General features: G+C 39.1%; 1 protein-coding gene across 1 annotated transcript in view; it reads left to right on the top strand.

The window, feature by feature from the left end:
* Window positions 1-21,516, top strand: part of LOC114657804 (cyclic nucleotide-gated cation channel beta-1-like) — a 123,980-nt gene that overhangs the window by 60,305 nt on the left and 42,159 nt on the right. Inside the window, exons 4-7 of the mRNA XM_028809709.2 lie at window positions 11,609-11,701; window positions 12,819-12,976; window positions 13,338-13,532; window positions 15,238-15,446. Coding sequence (XP_028665542.1) covers window positions 11,609-11,701; window positions 12,819-12,976; window positions 13,338-13,532; window positions 15,238-15,446 — 655 coding nt within the window. The remainder of the gene's footprint in view (window positions 1-11,608; window positions 11,702-12,818; window positions 12,977-13,337; window positions 13,533-15,237; window positions 15,447-21,516) is intronic.

Raw genomic sequence — 21,516 nt, 5'->3', positions numbered from 1 at the left:
TTTTTATTCTCTCAGTCGCGTTCATGATCCCAACACCCAATAACCCCCACCCCCCCCCCAACCCCGCAATTGACACTGCTGTTTTCACATAGACGCACTATAACAGAGGTCAACTCAGATCACAACGACGGTTCTACATCGGAGCAAGAATGCACTTTTGCCATCACTGTACTTTGTATATGTACACGGGAAGCTCTGCACTCTACTTCTGACTTTATGCTGTAGGAAGTAAGTAAATAAATAAAGGTAAATAACATTTGATCTGGCTCTTACATAAAAAGTACATCGACAGCATGTGACGATGCGGGTTCGATACATGCTCCCATCATCTGTCCGGGAGCCCTTGAAACCTGCACCGTCGGTAATGTTACCGATGAACTTAGCAGTGAGGCACAACGTAGCAAGGGGATGGTGCAAAAGTGCAAGGTGCTTTTATTTAAAGCAATCAACAAAAACAAGGTGTTCAAAATAAAGTGCAGTGCATTCAAAAAACGTCTTCAAATAAATAATCCATAAAAACAATTGTGAAACGTGGAGGTTAAAAAAACAAATAGAAAAATCTTCTAAAAACAATGAGGTTAAAATAGCACAGGAAGCAATCCTTTAAAAACACAAAGCCCGGTGTCTTCCTTTTACCATGGCGGCTCCCCTGCTACTCCCATCCGGGCTACTCAACAGGAGAGTTGCCTACCTGCAGGAACAGCTGCTTTTCACTCTGGTCCGGTAGCCCTCCGATCCCTGGCTACATCAGGCTCTAAACCGGACCGAGACTTGGGTTATTTCCCCAGCGGCCAAGGCGCTCACGCTGGGGCTAAACCAGCCCAAAGCCTCCTCAACTCCTGCTCCTTTCGACAGTCTCCTCTACTGGTCACTCCAGCTCCTAAATCGCTCAGCTGGAGCGACCGCTTCCTTCAGCCCCACCGAGTGTCAGCCAAACACTCCCCTCGTGGGCTCACCTCCCAGCTGCTTGCTTTCTCTCATTCGAGCCTGCTCTTGCTTGCTCGCTTGCTCTCCTTCTCCCTCACACCGGCTCTCTCCACCTGCTTCCTCTTGCTACCTCCCATTCTCTTCTTTCTTTCCTTTTCTTTTTCTCTCTCCTAGCCAATTCACGCTTCTATTTTATTAAGAGGGCATTGCAGCTGTAGCAAATTAGCAGCCCCAGGAACAATCACGGATGCGGGTGGTCTCTCACCTGTGCACTTAGGTGAGAAAAGCCCACACCACAAATCGCCCTGAGAACTGCTTCAGCCACACAACCACCATGCCCCCTCGCTAAGCCGTGAGCATGGTGATTACCTATTTTAAACGGGCCTTTGATGGGAGCTGGGGACCCGCTACACCACACGGCAGCTTCCACCTGCAGCTATAGACTCTTCAGTACGCAAGCAACTCTCCACGCTGGTGTTTAGATCTGGATGGTGTATGTGTCCCAAAAAAAATCTAACTGCATTCTCGTACCATTGCTTGCATACTAAAGTGTCAGCAGGCACTTTTCGTGGCATTAGACATATTTTTTGAGCATGCGCTCTGCACTCTACTTGTGACTTTACGCTGTAGGAAGTAAGTAAATAACTCAAGGTAAATAACATTCAATCTGGCTCTTATGTAAGTAACATATAAATGTTAATGTTTTGGGCACATGCACCGTCCTGTAGAGTTGCTTGCGTACTGAAGAGTCTATAGCTGCAGGTGGAAGCTGCCGTCGCTGTACTTTGTATGTAAGAGCCAGATCGAATGTTATTTACCTTTATTTATTTACTTACTTTCCTACAGCATAAAGTCACAAGTAGTGTTCAGAGCTTCCTATGTACATATACAAAGTACAGCAATGGAAAAAGTGCATTCTTGCTCCGATGTAGAACAGTTGTCATGATCTGAGTTGACCTCTGTTATTGCGCATCTTTATGTGAAAACAGCAGTGTCAAACACAGAGTGGGTGTTAGGGGGTGTTGGGGCCGTGAACGCGACTGAGAGAATAAAACTGAATAAAAAAAAAAAAACAAAGCTAACCTTTACAAGTATCATAAATTACACCGGCTGTTACAGACTGGAATCAAATGTATGTTTTTATTCTAAAATAGTAAGAATACGAGCAGCTCACTTCTCAAAACGGAATAGTCCAGGATCGAATCCGTGAAGTTTTGATTAGCAGTCAACAGTTGATACCGTTGCGCCACCGAAGCAGTCGTAGCAAATGCGTGTCAATGTCTCACCCTAACGTGCGTTCTTTTTCTGTAGTTATATTTTTGAATAAAAATACACTTGTTCTGTTATATTTGAACCTTTTGTGAAAGTGTTTCTTTGATATTTGGAATTCATGCTTCACACATTATACACTTCATGTCTACATTTTGTCTATTATTACTAAAACATGAAAACTGGTTCGGTTTTCACGATGTGTTTACATAGATCGTTGTAGACACGGAACACACATGAAATGCAAGTGTTCCAAATAACGATATAGTATTTATAAAAGGTGTCATTTTGCTTGACTTCTCACTCTATACAACTCCAAGCAACTGACACGCAGGTAAACAGACTTGAGCTGAGGAAACTGTGCGGGGTGAGGGGATGTGATAGCAGGCTGCTTGCTGTTTGGTGCTTATCAACACATTTACAGGACAAAAGACACTGATGGAGAGGTGAGAAGCGATTTAAGGTGGGACGGATCTTTGAGTTTTTTCGTAGGCTCTGGTAATTCTAGTGTTAAGCCATTACCTTTGGCAGCTCTGCTATCTGATGGCTTACATGGTCAGGAACAATCATACTTCACATCCACTCTGCCACCTGACGGTATTCCTTGATGGTAATGCACAATATTAATACTAGATCCTGTATAGATCATGTTGTTTTTCTTTTGTCATGTTGGAAATCCTACAGTATGGTGCTCATGTATACATATATATATATATATATATATATATATATATATATATATATATATATACACAGTATGCTTTGTCAGATTGTTGGTCTCTTTTTACATCCACACTGCTGGATTTCTTTGTTGGGACATCCATGGTGTTCTTTATGTATATCTGATAGTGTTCTGCATCAGACTGCAAATTCAATTTTGTAAGTTTTTCTTTATAAGATGTTCATGTTGCATTATCACATGGTATGCACATGTGCTAGTTTTCTCAGTCATGACTGTAATCTGTGTTTACATCTGATAATCTACTAAAAGCTACATTTTTTCTGAGACAAGCTAGGCAGTGTTGCAGTAGGAAGTGATTATAGAGGGTCAAGCAATAGAGGGTCTTATCAATGGAGTTGAAGAAACAAGTAAATAGAAAGGATATTCTGAAGAGAGAAACTCTTTAACAATCTCTTTAGTTGCTGTTTTGTATTCACCATTTTCCTTTTCCTGTTCCACAGTTGTTTTGCTGCTTCAGTTTTCTTTTGCTCTTTGTTCTTTTACAAACAAATCGGGTGACAGTTAAGGTCTGCTGAGAGCTGCTCATGTATTTTCTGTGCAGCATCTTTGTTATAAGAAATCAAGGCTTTTCTTGGTTTCCTATTATCAAGAGTAGTTTTAAAATAGACGGAAATCTTTTTTCCGGAACTTGGGTACAAACAGCAGCTTATTCAGACTTCAATAACTGTATTATGCATATTTTTTACTATTTTGTTTGAATGGAAGCTGTCATTTTCTATTTTGTTTGAAGAGAAACTGACTGTCCTAAAGAGATCCAGCCATTTTAGACTGATCAGATGTCTCTTATATCTTATATCAGATCATTTGCTAGTGAACCTTCTTACTCCCTCATTGCCTTGACTCTGTTCACGCAGGACAAACTTGACTTTTGAACCAATGCAGTACAGCAGCCAGTCAAAGTGCATAACTTACAATACTGCAATCCTGAGGAACCACAGTGAGAGCCTGGACTTCCGCTGTGAAAACAAAAAGTTGACAGTTTTATTTGTTTAATTAATTAATATGTGCTCATATAAGCCCAGGCAGCCAAAATCAATTCATGTGTGATCAGGTAACACTGGACTTTCATTCTTTTCTTCTTTAATAGAGCTTACACAGGGTTAGCACTGCACACTATTTTCTAATTAATGTTGTCTGGACCCCGATTCTGGACCCAGGCTGTGGAAATGTTTGTCTCTGGCTGTCCAGAGTTTATTTCTGTTTTCACTCTCTCTTGATGAGTTTCACTGCTGTCTTGACAGCTTTTTGTTGCATTAGCTGATGGGTACTGTGCCATGAAACACTCAAATATTTTGGTGTATTTAATTTTGCAGGACTCAGTCTATATTTTTCAGTGCTTTGGCAACCTTACTCGCTTGTTACCTTTAAAAGCAGTTGCATTTCATCGTAAGTCTAGACAAAGAAATTTATTTTTGTCCCTTGTTCTTTGGGCATTTAGATTTACTTCAGGTTTGCTCTGTAAACAAACAGGCCAGATTTATGTATTTTTGGAGATTCGCTAGGAATAATAAACTTTTATTGGTATTAGTGTGAACTAAGCCTTACATAAACACCTACTGTACATTCAAGCCAATTTTGAGTTACCAAGTTAACTTAATTAAGTGCATGTCTTTGGGATGCAGGAGAAAAACTTGAGTACCAGCGCAAAAAGCATGCAAGCAAATGAAGAATATGCAAACTCTCCACAGAAGACATCTAGGTCAAGATTTGAACCTAGAACTCTGGAGCAATGGGGCAGAAGCACATCGTTACTGCACCACCTACTAGTATGCTGTTAATCATTGTGATCACTGGTGAGCATAACATAATATTCCTACACCCATGTTATCCAATTCAGAGTCATAGGGTATAGATCATACCCCAGCACCAGTGGACATGAGGCAGTGGATGCCAGCAGTCCCAGGCCAACACAGGGCCCACTCACAAACATGGGGCCATTTGGAACTAAAAATCAATCTAACCTGCATGTCTCTGTGTTTGTTTGAAGAAACCCCAACTTAAAAAACTATCACCAGGTGTGGGATTTGCACCTAGGACATTGAATCCTTGAAGTGACAGCACTACTCGTTGCACCATCATGTTGCTTGCATCATATACTGTGTGTATATATATATATATATATATATATTTATTTATTTGTATATATATATATATATATGCAGGGTGAGCCAAAATGAAGTGCCACATTTTTCAAGGTCATTGAGCGAGGTTGAGGCAGCTGAGGGGACTGGGGTGGAGGTCCTTTTAATAGGCGATCCCTTGTAGTTTTCAGCATGCCTTGGTCAGTTGTGCACCGTGCTTTCACTGTTGAAGCAACACGTCCTTCCAAACGCACTTCAGCATTCCTCCTAAGTTAGGAGTCTAAACAGTGACGATGTCCGGTGGCCTTCACATTCGCCTGATCTCGCTCCATGCGATTTCTTCTTGTGGGACTATCTCAAGTCGAAGATATACACACACCGACCTCAAAACCATGAAGCCCTCAAGGCCGCTATTCCCTTTGAAATGGCTGAATGAGTCAAGAGAGCGTTCAGAAATCATCTCGAAGAGTGTACAGTATTGCTAACAATAGCCACCACCTTGAAGACATAATTTTTAGAACACAGTGAAAAAAATCTATTTTGTTTACTCTTTCTTGTGTCACAATGAAATTTATTTTATCTTGTAGCGTTTTTGTAGAATAAATGTTTGCAATGTGGTACTTCTTTTTGGCACACCATCTATCTATCTATCTATCTATCTATCTATCTATCTATCTATCTATCTATCTATCTATCTATCTATCTATCTATCTATCTATCTATCTATCTATCTATCTACAGGTGTCACAAAGTGTCCCGCACTTTGAATGATTATAAATAAAAGGTTTATTAAGATACATCTAAGTTTTAGAATTCAATTTAAAGAAGACAAATGCACAATCAGTTATCACAAGTGTTCGAACTATTGACTGCTCTAGTCCAGGCACTGCTGATAATGCAGACCAATGGATTTGCAGACATCTCAAATCTTTTAATTTGGTATTTGGGTGCATTCTCTGTCATTGTTTTCAATTTATCAATTTTTTCGGTTTTGTGAGATACACATTATCGTTGACATGAACCCACTGGAATAAAAAGGTCTGATGAATGTGATGGTTACCTCTTTGCCCAATCCATTTGTCTGGCAGATTTTCAAAAGATAGGCTCCTACATCAGGATGGTAAGTGGAAAAGTGCTCCATCCTGCCGGAGATAAAACCGGTCCTCATTGCCAAACTCTTGTCGAATGTGTGGCATGTTGGATTCCTGAAGCAAGTTCAAATTAACGGCACCAGGTGCACTGTTGTCTTAGTAAACTTTTGTTTACATGTGTGTATACATTTTTGGGACACCCTGTATATCTAGAGTTATAAAACGTGCTGCGTCCATGCCCAGACCTAATGTGGCCTTGTGTCCACAAGAGGGCGACAATGTCCGATGAACAGAGGAAACGAAACACAAAGAAAGACATCAGTGCATAATGTGATTGAAACAGACAGACTTGCCATTGCAGCATTGTGCAAAGTTTAATAAGTGGCCATTTTTCTATATATAGAACATTTTGCTATACTACTGTAGTGTATATACTGTATATTGTATAAATAGTGTATACAATATACTGTATATGTTCTTAGTTTTTCCATGTATCACTTTATGTTTATGTGTTACTTATTTATTGCTTACTTATTATTTTTGTCTTATTCTGCTCATAATTGTCTCCACATCTTATTTAGTCAACTGTAACCTCAATGGCCCAGAAAGGCATACAATGATCCCTCGCTATATCGCGCTTCGCCTTTCGCGGCTTCACTCTATTGCGGATTTTATATGTAAGCATATTTAAATATGTATCGCGGATTTTTTGCTGGTTCGTGGATTTCTGAGGACAATGGGTCTTTTAATTTCTGGTACATGCTTCCTCAGTTGGTTTGCCCAGTTGATTTCATACAAGGAACGCTATTGGCAGATGGCTGAGAAACTACCCAACGTACTTTTCTCTCTCTCTTGCGCTGACTTTCTCTGATCCTGACGTAGGGGGTGTGAGCAGGGGGGCTGTTCGCACACCTAGACGATACGGACGCTCGTCTAAAAATGCTGAAAGATTATCTTCACATTGCTACCTGCTGTGTGCAGCTGCTTCGTGAAGCGACATGCTGCACGGTGCTTCGCATACTTAAAAGCTCAAAGGGCACGTATTGATTTTTCAGTTTGTTTTTCTCTGTCTCTCTCTCTCTCTCTCCCTGCTCCTGACGGAGGGGGTGTGAGCTGCCGCCTTCAACAGCTTTGTACCGGCGGTGCTTCGCATACTTAAAAGCCAAACAGCCCTATTGATTTTTGACTGCTTGCTTTGTTCTCTCTCTCTCTCTCTCCTGACGCGCACTCCTTTGAAAAGGAAGATATGTTTGCATTCTTTTAATTGTGAGACAGAACTGTCATCTCTGTCTTGTCATGGAGCACAGTTTAAACTTTTGAAAAAGAGACAAATGTTTGTTTGCAGTGTTTGAATAACGTTCCTGTCTCTCTACAACCTCCTGTGTTTCTGCGCAAATCTGTGACCCAAGCATGACAATATAAAAATAACCATATAAATATATGGTTTCTACTTCGCGGATTTTCTTATTTCGCGGGTGGCTCTGGAATGCAACCCCCGCGATGGAGGAGGGATTACTGTATACTGTATTCTATTCACGTATATTACACATATGGAAACACCCATGCTTAAATGTGGGTGGGAATTAGATGGAGTGTGACATTTCTTAACCAATCCAACACCTCATAAAGGTTGAGTTCAAAGTAGGGGCAGTGATTTAAAGATCAACGATACACGTGTCAATGTTTTACAACCGATAGCAAGACTGTGGTTACAATGGATAAACCATCTATGACAGAAAAGTCACCCCAAAGCCCCCCTGTTACACATATCCACAATACTGAACTTTATCAAATTGAACGTGATTCTTAAGATAACCATTTTGAAATATTATCGTTAATGTTGCCTTAACAAATTCAATAACTTTTGCTAGCCAGCACAATATTGCTTCATTTGTGTTTTTGGTTGTGTCCTGAACGTTTAAAGTGTACAGTATGGAGGAATTTTTTTCAAGAGAGACCCTGTGGGTGCTGTCTTTTTATTGGTGCTGCTATTCATTGCCAGTATTTTAGTGAGTTTTCTGCAGATGTGTATTCTCATCCCAAGTAGCCAGAGTAATCCAACTCTAAACTCAAAGCCGTCTGTCACACCGTTAATAGGCATCAGTGAGGTCATGCCATGGTCTACAGTTACCTTACTTGGCTGTCCAAGTAGCCCTAACATCCCTGAACATAAAATGCTTCTGAGCTTCCTGTATCTGGAGCTGTCTAGGAAGTATAAGGCACAATTTGGATGTCACTGCTTACTCCAAAACATTGCTGGGTTCCTTAATGCATTAGCAGTGTCTTCAAAGAATAAAGATGAACATATGAGAGCTGTCTATTTTCCAAACAGCACAGTATCCTCCGCCTGCCCTTCCAAATCAGGGTAATTAGCAATCCACTTCCTGGACACCAGCACTTTTCTAAAGGCTTTCATAACGTAAATCATATGTCATTTTCAAGGAAAGTGTTCAGCCTTTATACATATACTGACTCAAAAAAGATAAAGGGACAAATCTACACCTTACCCCATCCAGCACCGCTGACCCTGTAAGCTCCTGTATCTTCTGCCCAGTTGTGCTAGCAAGTATAAGAGCAATGCTGCTGCAGCATGTCTGTAGAAGACTTAGGAAATGTCTTTCGCAAATAGTAACATGTCATGGATGCACAATCAAGATTAGGGCCAAGAAATGCAGTCTACTGTTATCCCAGATGTGGGATTGCAGGAAGGAAGTTGCATTTTCCTTTTGTTTTGACGCCACTGCTAAGTCTGGTGGCCCATTAACTTGCACATAAATTGAAACCTCCGGTGCCATACAATTTGTCACAATGAAACCTCTAAAAAGTCTGTCTGACCTCCACAAAAAAAAACAAAACACATTTAATGCATTGGCATGGAGTATACTCTGAGATCAGGAGTTGTAAATAAACATATTTTTGTGAACAGACATATTATGAAGCTGTGCAAAGAAAGTTAAAATAAAAATGATAAACAATATGAGCCATTTAAGGATGTAGAATGTATTCAATGAATGACTCTTAGCCAGCTGCTCCTTCTAATTTTAAAAAAGAGTCTACACATTTACTGTTTATGTTAAAGTGAATCAGGGTGGATGTTTTCTGTGAAAGGTGCTATACAAAACCCTGGAGGAACAGACTTGGGGGGCAGAGACACCAGGGCCAGCTTGGTGGAACTTGTATAGACCACCATTGAACAAAAGAACTGGTGATTTGCAATGGCGTGTGCTGCACGGCATCATTGCTGTTGATTCTTATGTCTCACTGGCTGACTCTTCTGGAGTCTTTCACTGTTTTCTTTTCTGTACTAGACTTAGATCTCTTTTAAATGAACTCTGTTTTTAGTGTTCTTAGCTTGCCTTTTAATGATTGTGTATTTATTGTGATTGGTGTTACCAGGAATAAGTGTAATCAGGATGAATATCAGTTTGGGAATTTCCTCATTGGACAGTCCAAGGTGGCCATTTATAAATCAAGAAGAGAGAAATTCAAGTCAGATAGACAATGTAACACGATGACGATATTTCAGGGACTTGTGAAAGCCAGAGTGTATTTAGAATATAAATTCTACAAAATGACCACAAAAGTGAATTCTTTTGTAAAAAGATGGTATGTTCATGAGGCAATTTGTAAACATAATTTTTCTTATTTGAAATGTGAATTGGGTATTGTTTTCTTTTTGGGGTGAGTTGGGTTTTTCTTTGTTTTCTTTACTAATGTTTACTGATAATGTAAACTATTTGTTGTTTATTGATTAATAAAGTTCAATTCATAACTCAAAGCTTTCTTTCTTTCTTTCTGTTCCTCTGTATTTATCCACATGTGATCTATTAGAACCCATAAAGAACACAGACTGATGAATTTCTAAACTACAATATAGGAAGAATCCATCTTCTCCTTCTCATTTTGCTTACGTTTTCCCACTAATGTCATCATTTCAGTAGTCTGGTTTTGTTTACATCACACAGGTGCGGCATGCAGTATATTGAACATATGATACCATGAGTTTGAGGAGATTATAAAACAAACCAACGCCCAAATGTATTACTAAACTTGAATTTATCCAATTAAAAGAAATTAAATTATCTCTAAACGTACTCTCTTACAAGTCACAAGTACAGACACATTAGAAAAGGCCTTAGGAAAGAAGAAACATTATGAGCAACCATCTCTCGGCCCAACTCCCAGTAAGCCATTATGTCTTTAATAACTGACAAATTTATTTTATAGAAATAATTATTTTAATTGTTTTGATATTCTACCAAGAAATACATCATGTGAGGAGCCGATAATAAAACATACACACCTGTTGATTCAATTTTCTTCTCAGTGCAGACAGACTTCTGCTATCAATATATAGAATTCCAGGCACAAACACACCCAGTCATACTGATGAAGGTCGAAGTTACACAACTTGCTTTCCCTGTCAAGCCTCTTAACACCAAACACTCCTTTATGCTGTCATTTGGTACACTTAATGTGCTAAGCAAAAATACAACATGGTTGGCACTTATGACAGGGTCAAGTCCAACTTTTATAACAACAAGAAGCTCCCTTAATGTTTTGTCTGTGCTCTCTGTATGTGAAAAAGGGGTTGAGCTGCTGCTTACCAAGAAAGGTGATATAAAATAAAAAAACAACCTGATGAACAGCCCCTTGTGATTATATAGTTTCACTTTGAACATGTTTAACCATAAAGCAATGTGAGAATTCTTCCATGATGGTGGACACAGCTGGAATGAAAACAACCAAGGATCAGGGCCACTTTAATCAGTACATAATAAAAATCCACATTATGTTAATAAAATAACCCCCTCAGTAAGGACTAACACAGTCCTCAATAAGTATTTGTAATCTGTTTCTTTATATCAGCATCCTGATTTTAGGGTGTTACTGAACAACCTTGGTACACGTGGAAAATGGCCTTTAATGATGATGATGATGGTTTGACAATGTGGCACTACACCTAACTGACCATTTTGTGTGTAAATTCTCATCAGGCTTTTCTTTTATTACGTTACTTTTGCCACCATCCTACACCTTCCCAAGTTGCCAATAGTGGGTTTTGGATAAAGTAAATCAAAGTCAACTTCGAATTAACACTACTACTACTATTACTACATTTCTAATACATTTTAATTACTTAATGCCTTATAGTGCCAATTCTAATATTTAAAATGCTTAATTTTGCTCAACTCTTTAAAACCCAAATTTACTTTCGGGTTTCTCAGCTGCCGTGAAATTACAGGTTAAAGGTGAGATTGTAGCTCATTAGGAACACTGAAGCATTGCTAGCTATATTCATCTAATCTGATCTGCCTGACAATAAATGGACATTTTTAATATATCTGGTGTATTTTCATGGATTAAATATATAGTACATTTAATGCGTACTTTATTGGCTATTAGCATTTTATTAATTGTTCATCTGTGTTTCAGCAGTGACCTTTTTCTGTGCTGTTGCAAAACCTCTTTATTTTTTAATTTTTGGCCCTCCATAGGAAGAAGCTCTATTCACAAGGTGACAGTACTGACGATGGTGAGACACCAGTCTGTGCTTGGCCTAGTCAGTCCAGCCTGCAAACTGATGACGGGTGAGTGCAGAAAAAAACAATACAGAATAATAGACAGTGGAGAGGGCACCACTGAAAGATAACAATTCATACTGAAAGTCACATGCCAGTTCTTGTTTAATTGATAGAACCACACCTTTAAAAAACTGAGGCACTCTTGTTCTCCAATATGCAATTCTAGAAGAAGTATGTCTAGCCAATTAAGTATTTTCTCCAGAGAACTTAGGCCAAGAAGACTTACAAAGAGCATTTAGTCAGAGATCTTCAATGTGTCAGCTGCACTGAAAGGTAAATTACTGTGTTTTCTAAAGTGGAAAGGTGATTTGAGTTTAACCAAGGAGTGGCTCCATTGCTCACAGTCATGCCTTAAAGCTCCAGTAGACTAAAGATTGATATTCAGCCTGCTATACTGTCATGTGGAGTTTGTATGGTATGTCTGTGTCCATTTGGACTTGTTGATGGTATATAATCAGTGTTAGTAATATTATGATGCTGTGAGAAAAGCTTTAGCTTATCATGTACTTGAATTATAGCAATGATCGTTTTCTATCATTATACAAGTTAGATCCTCAAACACAGTATAAATAGTATGCTGTAACTGAGAGCCAGCTCGGCTATAGAGACTGCTACTTCTCATCTTTCCTGGTCATCAGTAGCGCCACTGAGGGCTGGACACACAAGCAACTTCTCCATCTGAGCAAAACTGATGGCTTCACTGCATTGTATATGCTTACACATTTATACTCAGATAATTATAAGGATTGCTTTTGTAAATTACTTCATTTTGACAAAATTATGTTTGTTTGTTTACTATATATCATTCATTTTGGTAACAGCACAAAAAAGCATTAAAATATGCTTTACTGGCTGTAGAATCACCAGCTATAAATTATGGGTTACTTGATTTGTCTCATTTCCCTGTCTATAACCAATTCACACATCTACTACATATTGAATGTCCTCTTATCCTAACCATTGAGTAAAAGTGGCCATGAGGTTTTAGAATCTTTTTGGTTTGCTTTACAATTGTAGATAAATAGAGAACCATTAGAGAACCATTCTCTGTTATTTACTATTTACATGATTAAATAGCTTTCTGAGTGTAACATGCAAAATACTGAATGCTTTTGATTTGTAGGGACAAAGAACGACCACCATCTGTGACCAGCCAATCCAGTGCAATTGTTACTGAGCGCCTTCAGGAGCTTGTCAGACTGTTCAAGGATAGGACAGAAAAAGTGAAGGAAAAACTGATAGACCCCGAGTCCTCCTCAGAAGATGAAAGCCCCTCAGCATGTGAGTAGATGATCTTATGTAGCTTCCATTTCGCATGCTGTCTTTTGGAAGGAAATGAGAAAGAATCAGAAATGACAGCCAGGTCATGTAGAAGTTCAAACAGTGCAACACTGCACCATCACAATAGCACATTTTATGTGATCAATTTTGTAATAATGGGAAAAGCATCTAAGCAAATGCCATATTGCATATCACAAAACAATGTATAGCTGTAACAGGATGGACAGTTTCTTCATGTGCACACCTGCCAAATTCTCCCAAGACATTAAATTTGGTGTGAAAACGCCTGTTTAGGGGGAATATTTTCCCTTTATTCTTGAAGCTGTGTCCTTCACATGAATCTCTTACTGCTATTTTGTAGCTCCAGCAAAGCCAGCCCCTTCTGCTCCTGCTCCTGCACCTCCACTGACAGAGGAGCCAAAACCACAGGAGGGAAAAATAGCACCAAAGGAGGAAGAACATTACTGTCAAATGATGTGCTGCAAGTTCAAGACCATGCCCTGGATGAGACGATTGAAGAAATGGAGTTTCCCTGATAGCATTGACCCATTTACCAGTAAGTCATCAGTTTTTGTTTACACACTTTGTAACTTTTATCCTACAAGAATGATAACATTTTATCTTTATGGTATAATCACCTACAGTATACAAAAATAAAAGACGAAGGATTAAATTCGAATTTATCAATCTGAAAGTTGCAAAGCCTCAGAGTTTAAAAGGGTGACAGCTATGATACCCTTTACCTACTTATATCCAGATGTTGTATATATCCCATGTGATAGTATTCATATATAGAGCCAAGGTGGTGGAAAGAGGTCATTTAATACAAGACATAACAGAAATGTAGCTACAGCACAAAATAGTTCCAGATCACATCTGGTAATTCTATTTGTCAGTTTCTCATTAATCGGTTCCCAATTTTTCATCTTGCCCACAGAGTATTACTCCAGGTTCATGCGACTTAACAGAGCTAGCCCTTTCAATATGTTAAACCTTCTAGGCAGAGCCATCACATTGAATAATGCTGTCTGAGGAAAACTCCCATATCCCCGCCCAACCACAAGACTTATCTATATTAGGCATGAGACGATACTTTTAATTCACATATATTACCTATAAGTATACAGACTTCACAATACATTACATTTTCTGAGCAATGGAAAAAAATGGTTTAATTTTGGGAAAAAATATAAAACCATTAAAGAAGATTAACTCTAAAACAACAAAAAGCAAAACAGACATTAAAACAATTCAGATTTTTAACGTGAAAGTCATCCCATATGCTTGTATAAACTCTGTCCTGCAAGTAAAGGCCATGGTGCAAACTTCACATTTTTAACAGACTTCGGTTGTGACTGACACCTAACATCCATCCATCCATTTTCCAACCCGCTGAATCCGAACACAGGGTCACGGGGGTCTGCTGGAGCCAATCCCAGCCAACACAGGGCACAAGGCAGGGAACCAATCCCGGGCAGGGTGCCAACCCACCGCAGGGCATGCACACACACAGACACACACCAAGCACACACTAGGGCCAATTTAGTATCACCAATCCACCTAACCTGCATGTCTTTGGACTGTGGGAGGAAACCGGAGCGCCCGGAGGAAACCCACGCAGACACGGGGAGAACATGCAAACTCCACGCAGGGTGGACCCGGGAAGCGAACCCGGGTCTCCTAACTGCGAGGCAGCAGCGCTACCACTGCGCCACCGTGCCACCCGTGACACCTAACATGGATTCCAGAAATTAATAAAATTTTACAAAAATCGCATAATCAGAATATATACAATGTAATATGCATTCACACGTAAACATTGGAGGAGGAAGAGGGTAAAAATGATAAACTAATACATATAAAAAATAATCCAGCAACAATAATAAAAATAATAATCCTCAAACTGACATAGAATAGGACACACAAAATATGGCAAAGTAAAATTAAATAGGACTTTAAATGCTCTGCTAAACACTAATTAAATCAAAGTATAAGCATCATTCAAATGGGCTTACATTAAAACTCTACAAACTCCATCCTCAGTTGTTCAGCACCATCAAGCAGGCAGGGTTGTGTTGCAGCATTTACAATACTAAAACAGATAGCAGTTACTGTATGTAATACTAGAGTTACCTATGAAATTTTCAAGATAAAGTTGGATTCTGGAGCATTTGTGGTTTCATAGTGCTTCACAATATTTATTGCATAAGTTCTTGCAAAGGATTTCTGTGCCAAGCTACTTATTTTCCTGTCTTCCTCAGATCTCATTTATGTCCTGTGGCTTTTCCTTGTGACTTTGGCCTGGAATTGGAATGTGTGGTTGATCCCCGTAAGGTGCACTTACCCCTACCAGACCCCTGATAATATCTACATCTGGCTGGTTGTGGACTACCTGTGCGACTTCATCTACATCATCGATATGTTCCTCTTTCAGACACGTCTGCAGTTTGTGCGGAGCGGAGACATTATTGTGAGTATTTGTGACTTTAACCCTTTCTCTGTGGTTAACTTTCAAAAAGCAAAGGCAACAATGTGGCAGTCTCACGGAATATGCATTGCTGAGAGCATTACTGATTCAGTGTTCCTTTTACTGAGCACCTCCATTAATTATCCATTACAAAGAGGTTTAAAATCAGCCAGTCCCAAGCAATGTGATTCAGAAAGTGTTATCTGAAGCCAAAAAAGAGGACACTCCTTGACTGTGTATTCACAAGACAATAGAATCAAAAAGGCCTCTTTACCACATCAAAAAAGGAGCACTTTTATGTTCTTTAAGCAAGACAGTGCTGTGGTTTATATGCAATAGATCTTAATTATTGGCATGCATCATCTTGTCTGGGATTTTCTTCTAGAAAATTATTCCAGTATTTTCCCTTCATGTACTGTACTATTTTTTCTCAGGTCACCATCACAGAAAACAGTGGAGCAAATCTGGCTAACAATGAAGATGAAAGGAGTCCCTAATAGGGAATGCCCACACTTGACAAATTAAGAATTGCCAAACAGCTTGCACACACGTCCTAGCGCTCTAGAAAGAAGCCAAGCTCCATAACAAAACCCAAACAAGCACCAACAGCACATGCAGACTTCCACAGTCTTCAGTAAAGTCTGATCATGAAACAGTCAGGTTTAAAATGATAAAGGAAGGCCAAGAGGTTTTATATACAAAGTGATATACAGTTAGTGGTCAGAAAGAAAAGAGAAAACAAGGAGAGCATTACCACTGAGGAATGTTTGGACAGATAAGCGGATTATAATAAGAAGTTGAGTAAACATGCAACAGCACTCAGGTGATAGAAATTGAGCAAGTGAGTGTGCATGTTTGTGCGAATGAGCCCTGTAATGGACTAGCCCCCCCTCCATTGTTTCTTTCCCCTTTGCACGTTGTAGTGCCAAAATAACCACAGAGACCCTGCAACCCTAAAGAAGATAAGCAAGTGACAAAATGAATTGGTGACAGTACTGCATTAACACAGTAAAGAATACAAACTTTTTGATAGATAGATAGATAGATAGATAGATAGATAGATAGATAGATAGATAGATAGATAGATAGATAGATAGATAGATAGATAGATAGATAGATAGATAGATAGATAGATAGATAGATAGATAGATAGATAGATAGATAGATAGATAGATAGATACTTTATTAATCCCAAGGGGAAATTCACACACTCCAGCAGGAGCATATTGATAAAAAACTATTAAATTAAAGAGTGATAAAAATGCAGGTATAACAGACAATAATTTTGTATAATTTTAACGTTTACCCCCCAATGGGTGGAATTGAAGAGTCGTATAATGTGGAGGAGGAACGATTAATAAGGCAAGGAAGACAGAATTTTCGAGGTAATGTAGTTATAGTCACTAATCATGGTTCCAGAGAGTAGTGTTATGTTCATTAAGAATTTCACTGTACTTTATATACATGACTAGGGGGCTCCGCCCCCTGCTCGCTTCGCTCGCCAACCCCTGGCGTTGGGGCATGACAAAGAGTGAGATGTATGAATTAGAAATAGAATAGTGTGTAGGTTTGGATGATGCCTATATAAATAAAAAATAGAGTGTTTGGCATAGAGTAATGTTTTATTGGAATATTTCTTTGTATACAACATTAGTAGTAAAGATGGTGTCTTGTCTTTGAATGAGTCTTCCTTGGCATGGATCATTTATAACTTTAACTTTAACATCAGATGAACGTCGAACACGTGAGAAGGCAACATAAAGTTGTCCATGTCCAAAAACGGGTTCAGAGAGGTAGATGCCAACCTTGTCCATGGCTTGTCCTTGTGATTTGTTGATGGTCATGGCAAATGCAGGTTTAATGGGGAACTGTCGGCGTTTCAATGTAAAAGGTAAATCCAGGTCAGAACTCGTAAGGTCAATTCTAGGAATGAGAACAGTATTGTTAGCATGTGATTTTGTAAGAACTGTTGCTTGAATAACATTGTGTGTCATGGTGTTGATGACTAAACGTGTGCCATTGCATAAACCCTGTTTAGTGTTAAGGTTTCTTAATAGCATGATTATTGTTCCGTTTTTAAGGGTAAGGTTGTGTTGTGGTCATCCGTCCGGGTTAATAGTGTTCAAATATTCTAAGGGGAAATTCAGATGTTTATTGTCGTCATAAGAGTCAACTTTGTCAGAGCTTAGAAAGAGCCGTGTCTCTCCAGGAAGTAATGAAATGACCTGGTTATTAATGTGATTAACATTAATATTTTTTGGACATAATATAGTCCATCCATCCATATAGTGCGTTGTGTTAATCACATATGCGAAAGCAGTATGGGCCATTGCCTCTTGGTGGCCTGATATGTACTCCGGTAGATGTAAAAGCAAATGAACTATTGTAGGATCTAATGCAGTTCATAAAGTTTTTACTTTCAGGCACATCGTTAGTTAGAAGCTTCTGTAGATATTCAGGATATGAATGTAAAGGAGGCAGTCTAATCTGCCCCTTTTGACAACAACGTGTAAATTCATTATTTGTATTGCCAGTTGTTTCTTCTGGGAAGTTAAGTGAATGACAATGATTGCAAATGACATTCATTAATCCCAATGAATTTTCCTCAATAGTGGACTCACTATTGAAGGCGTTGTCAGCCAACTGTCGTAATCGTTTAGCAGGTGTCTGGTGTTGATGTCCACGACGGGCATGTTTTGCTTGTGGCGTTTGAGTGCCGCGTTGTTACATGTCCATTATTTGTGACGCGCTATTTTTTACTTTTGTATGTCGGTCAGTTGAGTTCTCTGGTTTTGGAGTCTTACTTGCTTGTTTTGTGGCAGGTCATATGCGCGTTGTACACGTCTGCGTTCATTTATTCTGTCTCTTCGCTCCCTTTTTTGTATGTCTGAGACGCGAGCTCTTTCTTTTGAAATCGTGCTTGTTTCGATGTAGCACTTTGAGACGCGCGCTGTATGCGTCTACGTTCATTGTGTCTGTCCATTTGGGCACGTGTCTGTAACGGGGTCACTTGAGCTTTGCGTTTTTTGATCCGAGACATTTTTTCTCCCGGAGTTTCCTTTGCGCGTTGTATGCGCCGCCATGTATTTTCTTGTTTCATTCGTGTTCGTGTGTTTGGGTCCCGTTATCCGATCCGAATCGTTTTGTACCCGTGACCGTGTATTCATGTCTTGTTTGTTCCTCAGCATGCGAAATATGGATAAGTAATAAGGAGGATCGCACTCACTGTTAATATGGAGCCTTTTCTGCAGTTGAACGGTTAATAGTGCTTTATTGTAAGGAGATCCACCTATGCTGCCTAGTGTGAAGGTGTTGAGATGACGTATGTGTAATATGGACGTTTCCTTTAGATATGTGGCTTTGGGTGTCACTTCTTATTGATGGGGGGGGGGTGATGATTTTTGTTGCGCGAGCGTCTTCTTTCTTTTTGTGTTCCAGGGGCTTGTTGAATTCCCCTCTTTGTGTGTGTCCCGTCCGTTGCTTGTAGGGTGTGTGGGGTGGTTTTGTGTTCTTTTTTTTTGTGTTCCAGGGGCTTGTTAAATCCCCCTCTTGGTGTGTGTCCCGTCCGGTGCCTGTAGGGGGGGGGGGGGGTGCCTTGCTGTTGTGCGCGAGCGTCTTCTTTTTTTTTGTGTGCTAGTTTCGTGTGCAATGGGTTTCATGCGGCGCCTGCTTTTGACTACTTTTTTCTGTGCTTTTTCCTTTTTTCTGTGCTCTTGGCGCCTCATTTCTTTGACTCCTTTTTTCTGTGGTCTTGTCCGCCTCTCGCGGCCCCTCTTTTCTGTGCTCTTGGCGCCTCATTTCTTTGACTCCTTTTTTCTGTGGTCTTGTCCGCCTCTCGCGGCCCCTCATTTCTTGGGGCGCCTGCGCAGTACGTCTTTTTGCGGCTACGGCCCATGGCCGGATGTCCCTGCATCCATCCGGTTTAGCATTCTCGGTTAGTAATATGGATAGTATGAATCCTATGTGCCTGTGAAATGGATCTCCCAGTGCACTCTTTTCAGTTGCCAATATCTTGTGAGGTGGTTATAAAAAATATACACAGTGTGACTGTATAGCTACTTCATTACATTTCTTGCACCAGTTGCACTCTTTTGTAAGATTTGTGTCCCTTTTCTGAGAAAAACTCAATAGTGCCAGAAATAGCTGTTTCAATTTGAAAAATGCTGTTCTGAAATGAAGGTAAGACCTTAGTAAAAATGATGTAAGGCCTTTATAAAAGTGCACCAGAGTAGGCCAGGATTTTTATTGGTCAATGCAAATTAATCTCACACCAATCCAGCTAGCTCCTACAGTGCTGCCTAATACTGCAGCCTACCAGGGCTAGAAATGGGGAAACTGACTTTAAAGTTCAAAAATGCCTTTAACCGATCTATAATATCTATAATGTCACCCAAAGGAGAGGAAACCATAAAAAAAGTTTTGGCTCGAAGAGATAAACGGGCAAAGGAATCTTATAAATGAGTGTTTAATTAGGAAAAAAAAGGAAAATATAAAAAAAAGCTCAAAAGAGCAAAATGGAGTTGCCTAACAGGCTATCCACAGCAAACAAGTCCCAATACACAGTCTGAAATTCCAAACAGAAAGCAGTACTTTTAATACACCTTCACAATCCTAATGCACCATTCCTGGACTTCCTCTGCTCTGACCTAAGTAATCAGGAAAGGTGACATTACGGTGGCCCTGCCCCTTGGGGTACAACCCACAAAATACAAGGGACATAATCTAACATAATATAAAATACAGAAACATAATAGTTATGCATTAACTAATTAAAGAAAACATAATCAAGAACATTATTTTACATAAAACAAAATAAAAAAACAGAAATAATGAAATATGAAAACAAATAATAAGAAAAACAATAAATATACCAAAAATAAACTTAAGCCAGGGAAGTAACACTGGCTGAACCTTAACAGTTGTAACTGGGACTGAAATTTGGTAATTAATGTAGAAAAGAGAAAAAAGAGAAAGATAAAATAAAATATTTATTTAAACAAAACTAAACATTGTTCCTTGACAATTCACTTTCTTTTCATTCTGTTTTAAGGTTTTTTTAATTCCATATTCATAAGTTGTTTCTTTCCAATAAATAATTCCACAGATCCTTTCATAAGAAGTTCCACATCTGTGTCCAGTTGTTTAGAAGAAATTCAAAACAAGCTCAAAGTACTGCGGACATTAGGTCATTACTGACAGAGCAAGTAACACCTAAACCAGCTAAAATGTCAAAGAAGAGCAAACATGTAAGAACACTGCTTCAGAGTATAGAAAATTCCTCTCGAACTTTGCAACAGACTTTATCGAGAATGCTATATAAAGCAAAAAATGACAGCTAAAATACAACGTAATAGAATTAAATATGAGAACAAACTCAGTCCCATTTGTTGATATCTGAGTGCGAGAACCAACATTCTTAAAAGAGCAAAGACCGGATTAAAAACCTTGATAGTCAGATATATTTTACTATCTTAATAAAATATCCACATCATGTCCTGCCAAGGAGTGCCTGCCTTGTATTATAGGGTTTGAGGACAGGCTCTGGCTCTCCAAAATGTTATACTAAATTGAGCAAAGAAGGGTAGAATAAAATATTCTGTGTAACTTAAATTATTGAGATTATATTGTTATATTAAAACACACTTTCCATGGACGTATTCATTTTGTAAATACAAATTAAGAGTTTGGAGAAATTAAGCCTATCCTGGTGGCAGAAACCATATCAGATGGAGACCCAGTCCATCACAGATCAGTCATTCATATGAGGCTACAAATTGTGCGTCCAGGAATGACATTTCTCATGTCTTTGTGCTATGCAGATTTGAATGCAGGACTCAAGAGGCGTTTTCATATCTAAACTACCGAATCATTGTACTGTTTATTGTATATTGTATATGTGCATTTGCATATTGAAAAAACTTAGAATGTGTATTAACCTTCTTTGGAAAACAATTCGAGTGAAGCATATGTAGGTAGAAAAATGAGGATCCATAGGACAATCTTGTTAGCTTGGCTCATTTGGAAAATATATGTTATTTACTACATGCTGCTAGAATTGGCATGACATTAAATG

This window comes from Erpetoichthys calabaricus, chromosome 9 (assembly GCF_900747795.2).
Source record: "Erpetoichthys calabaricus chromosome 9, fErpCal1.3, whole genome shotgun sequence".
Classification (NCBI taxonomy): domain Eukaryota; kingdom Metazoa; phylum Chordata; class Cladistia; order Polypteriformes; family Polypteridae; genus Erpetoichthys; species Erpetoichthys calabaricus.
The sequence above is the reverse complement of the archived record's forward strand: the minus strand, read 5'-3'. Positions and strand labels throughout refer to the sequence as shown.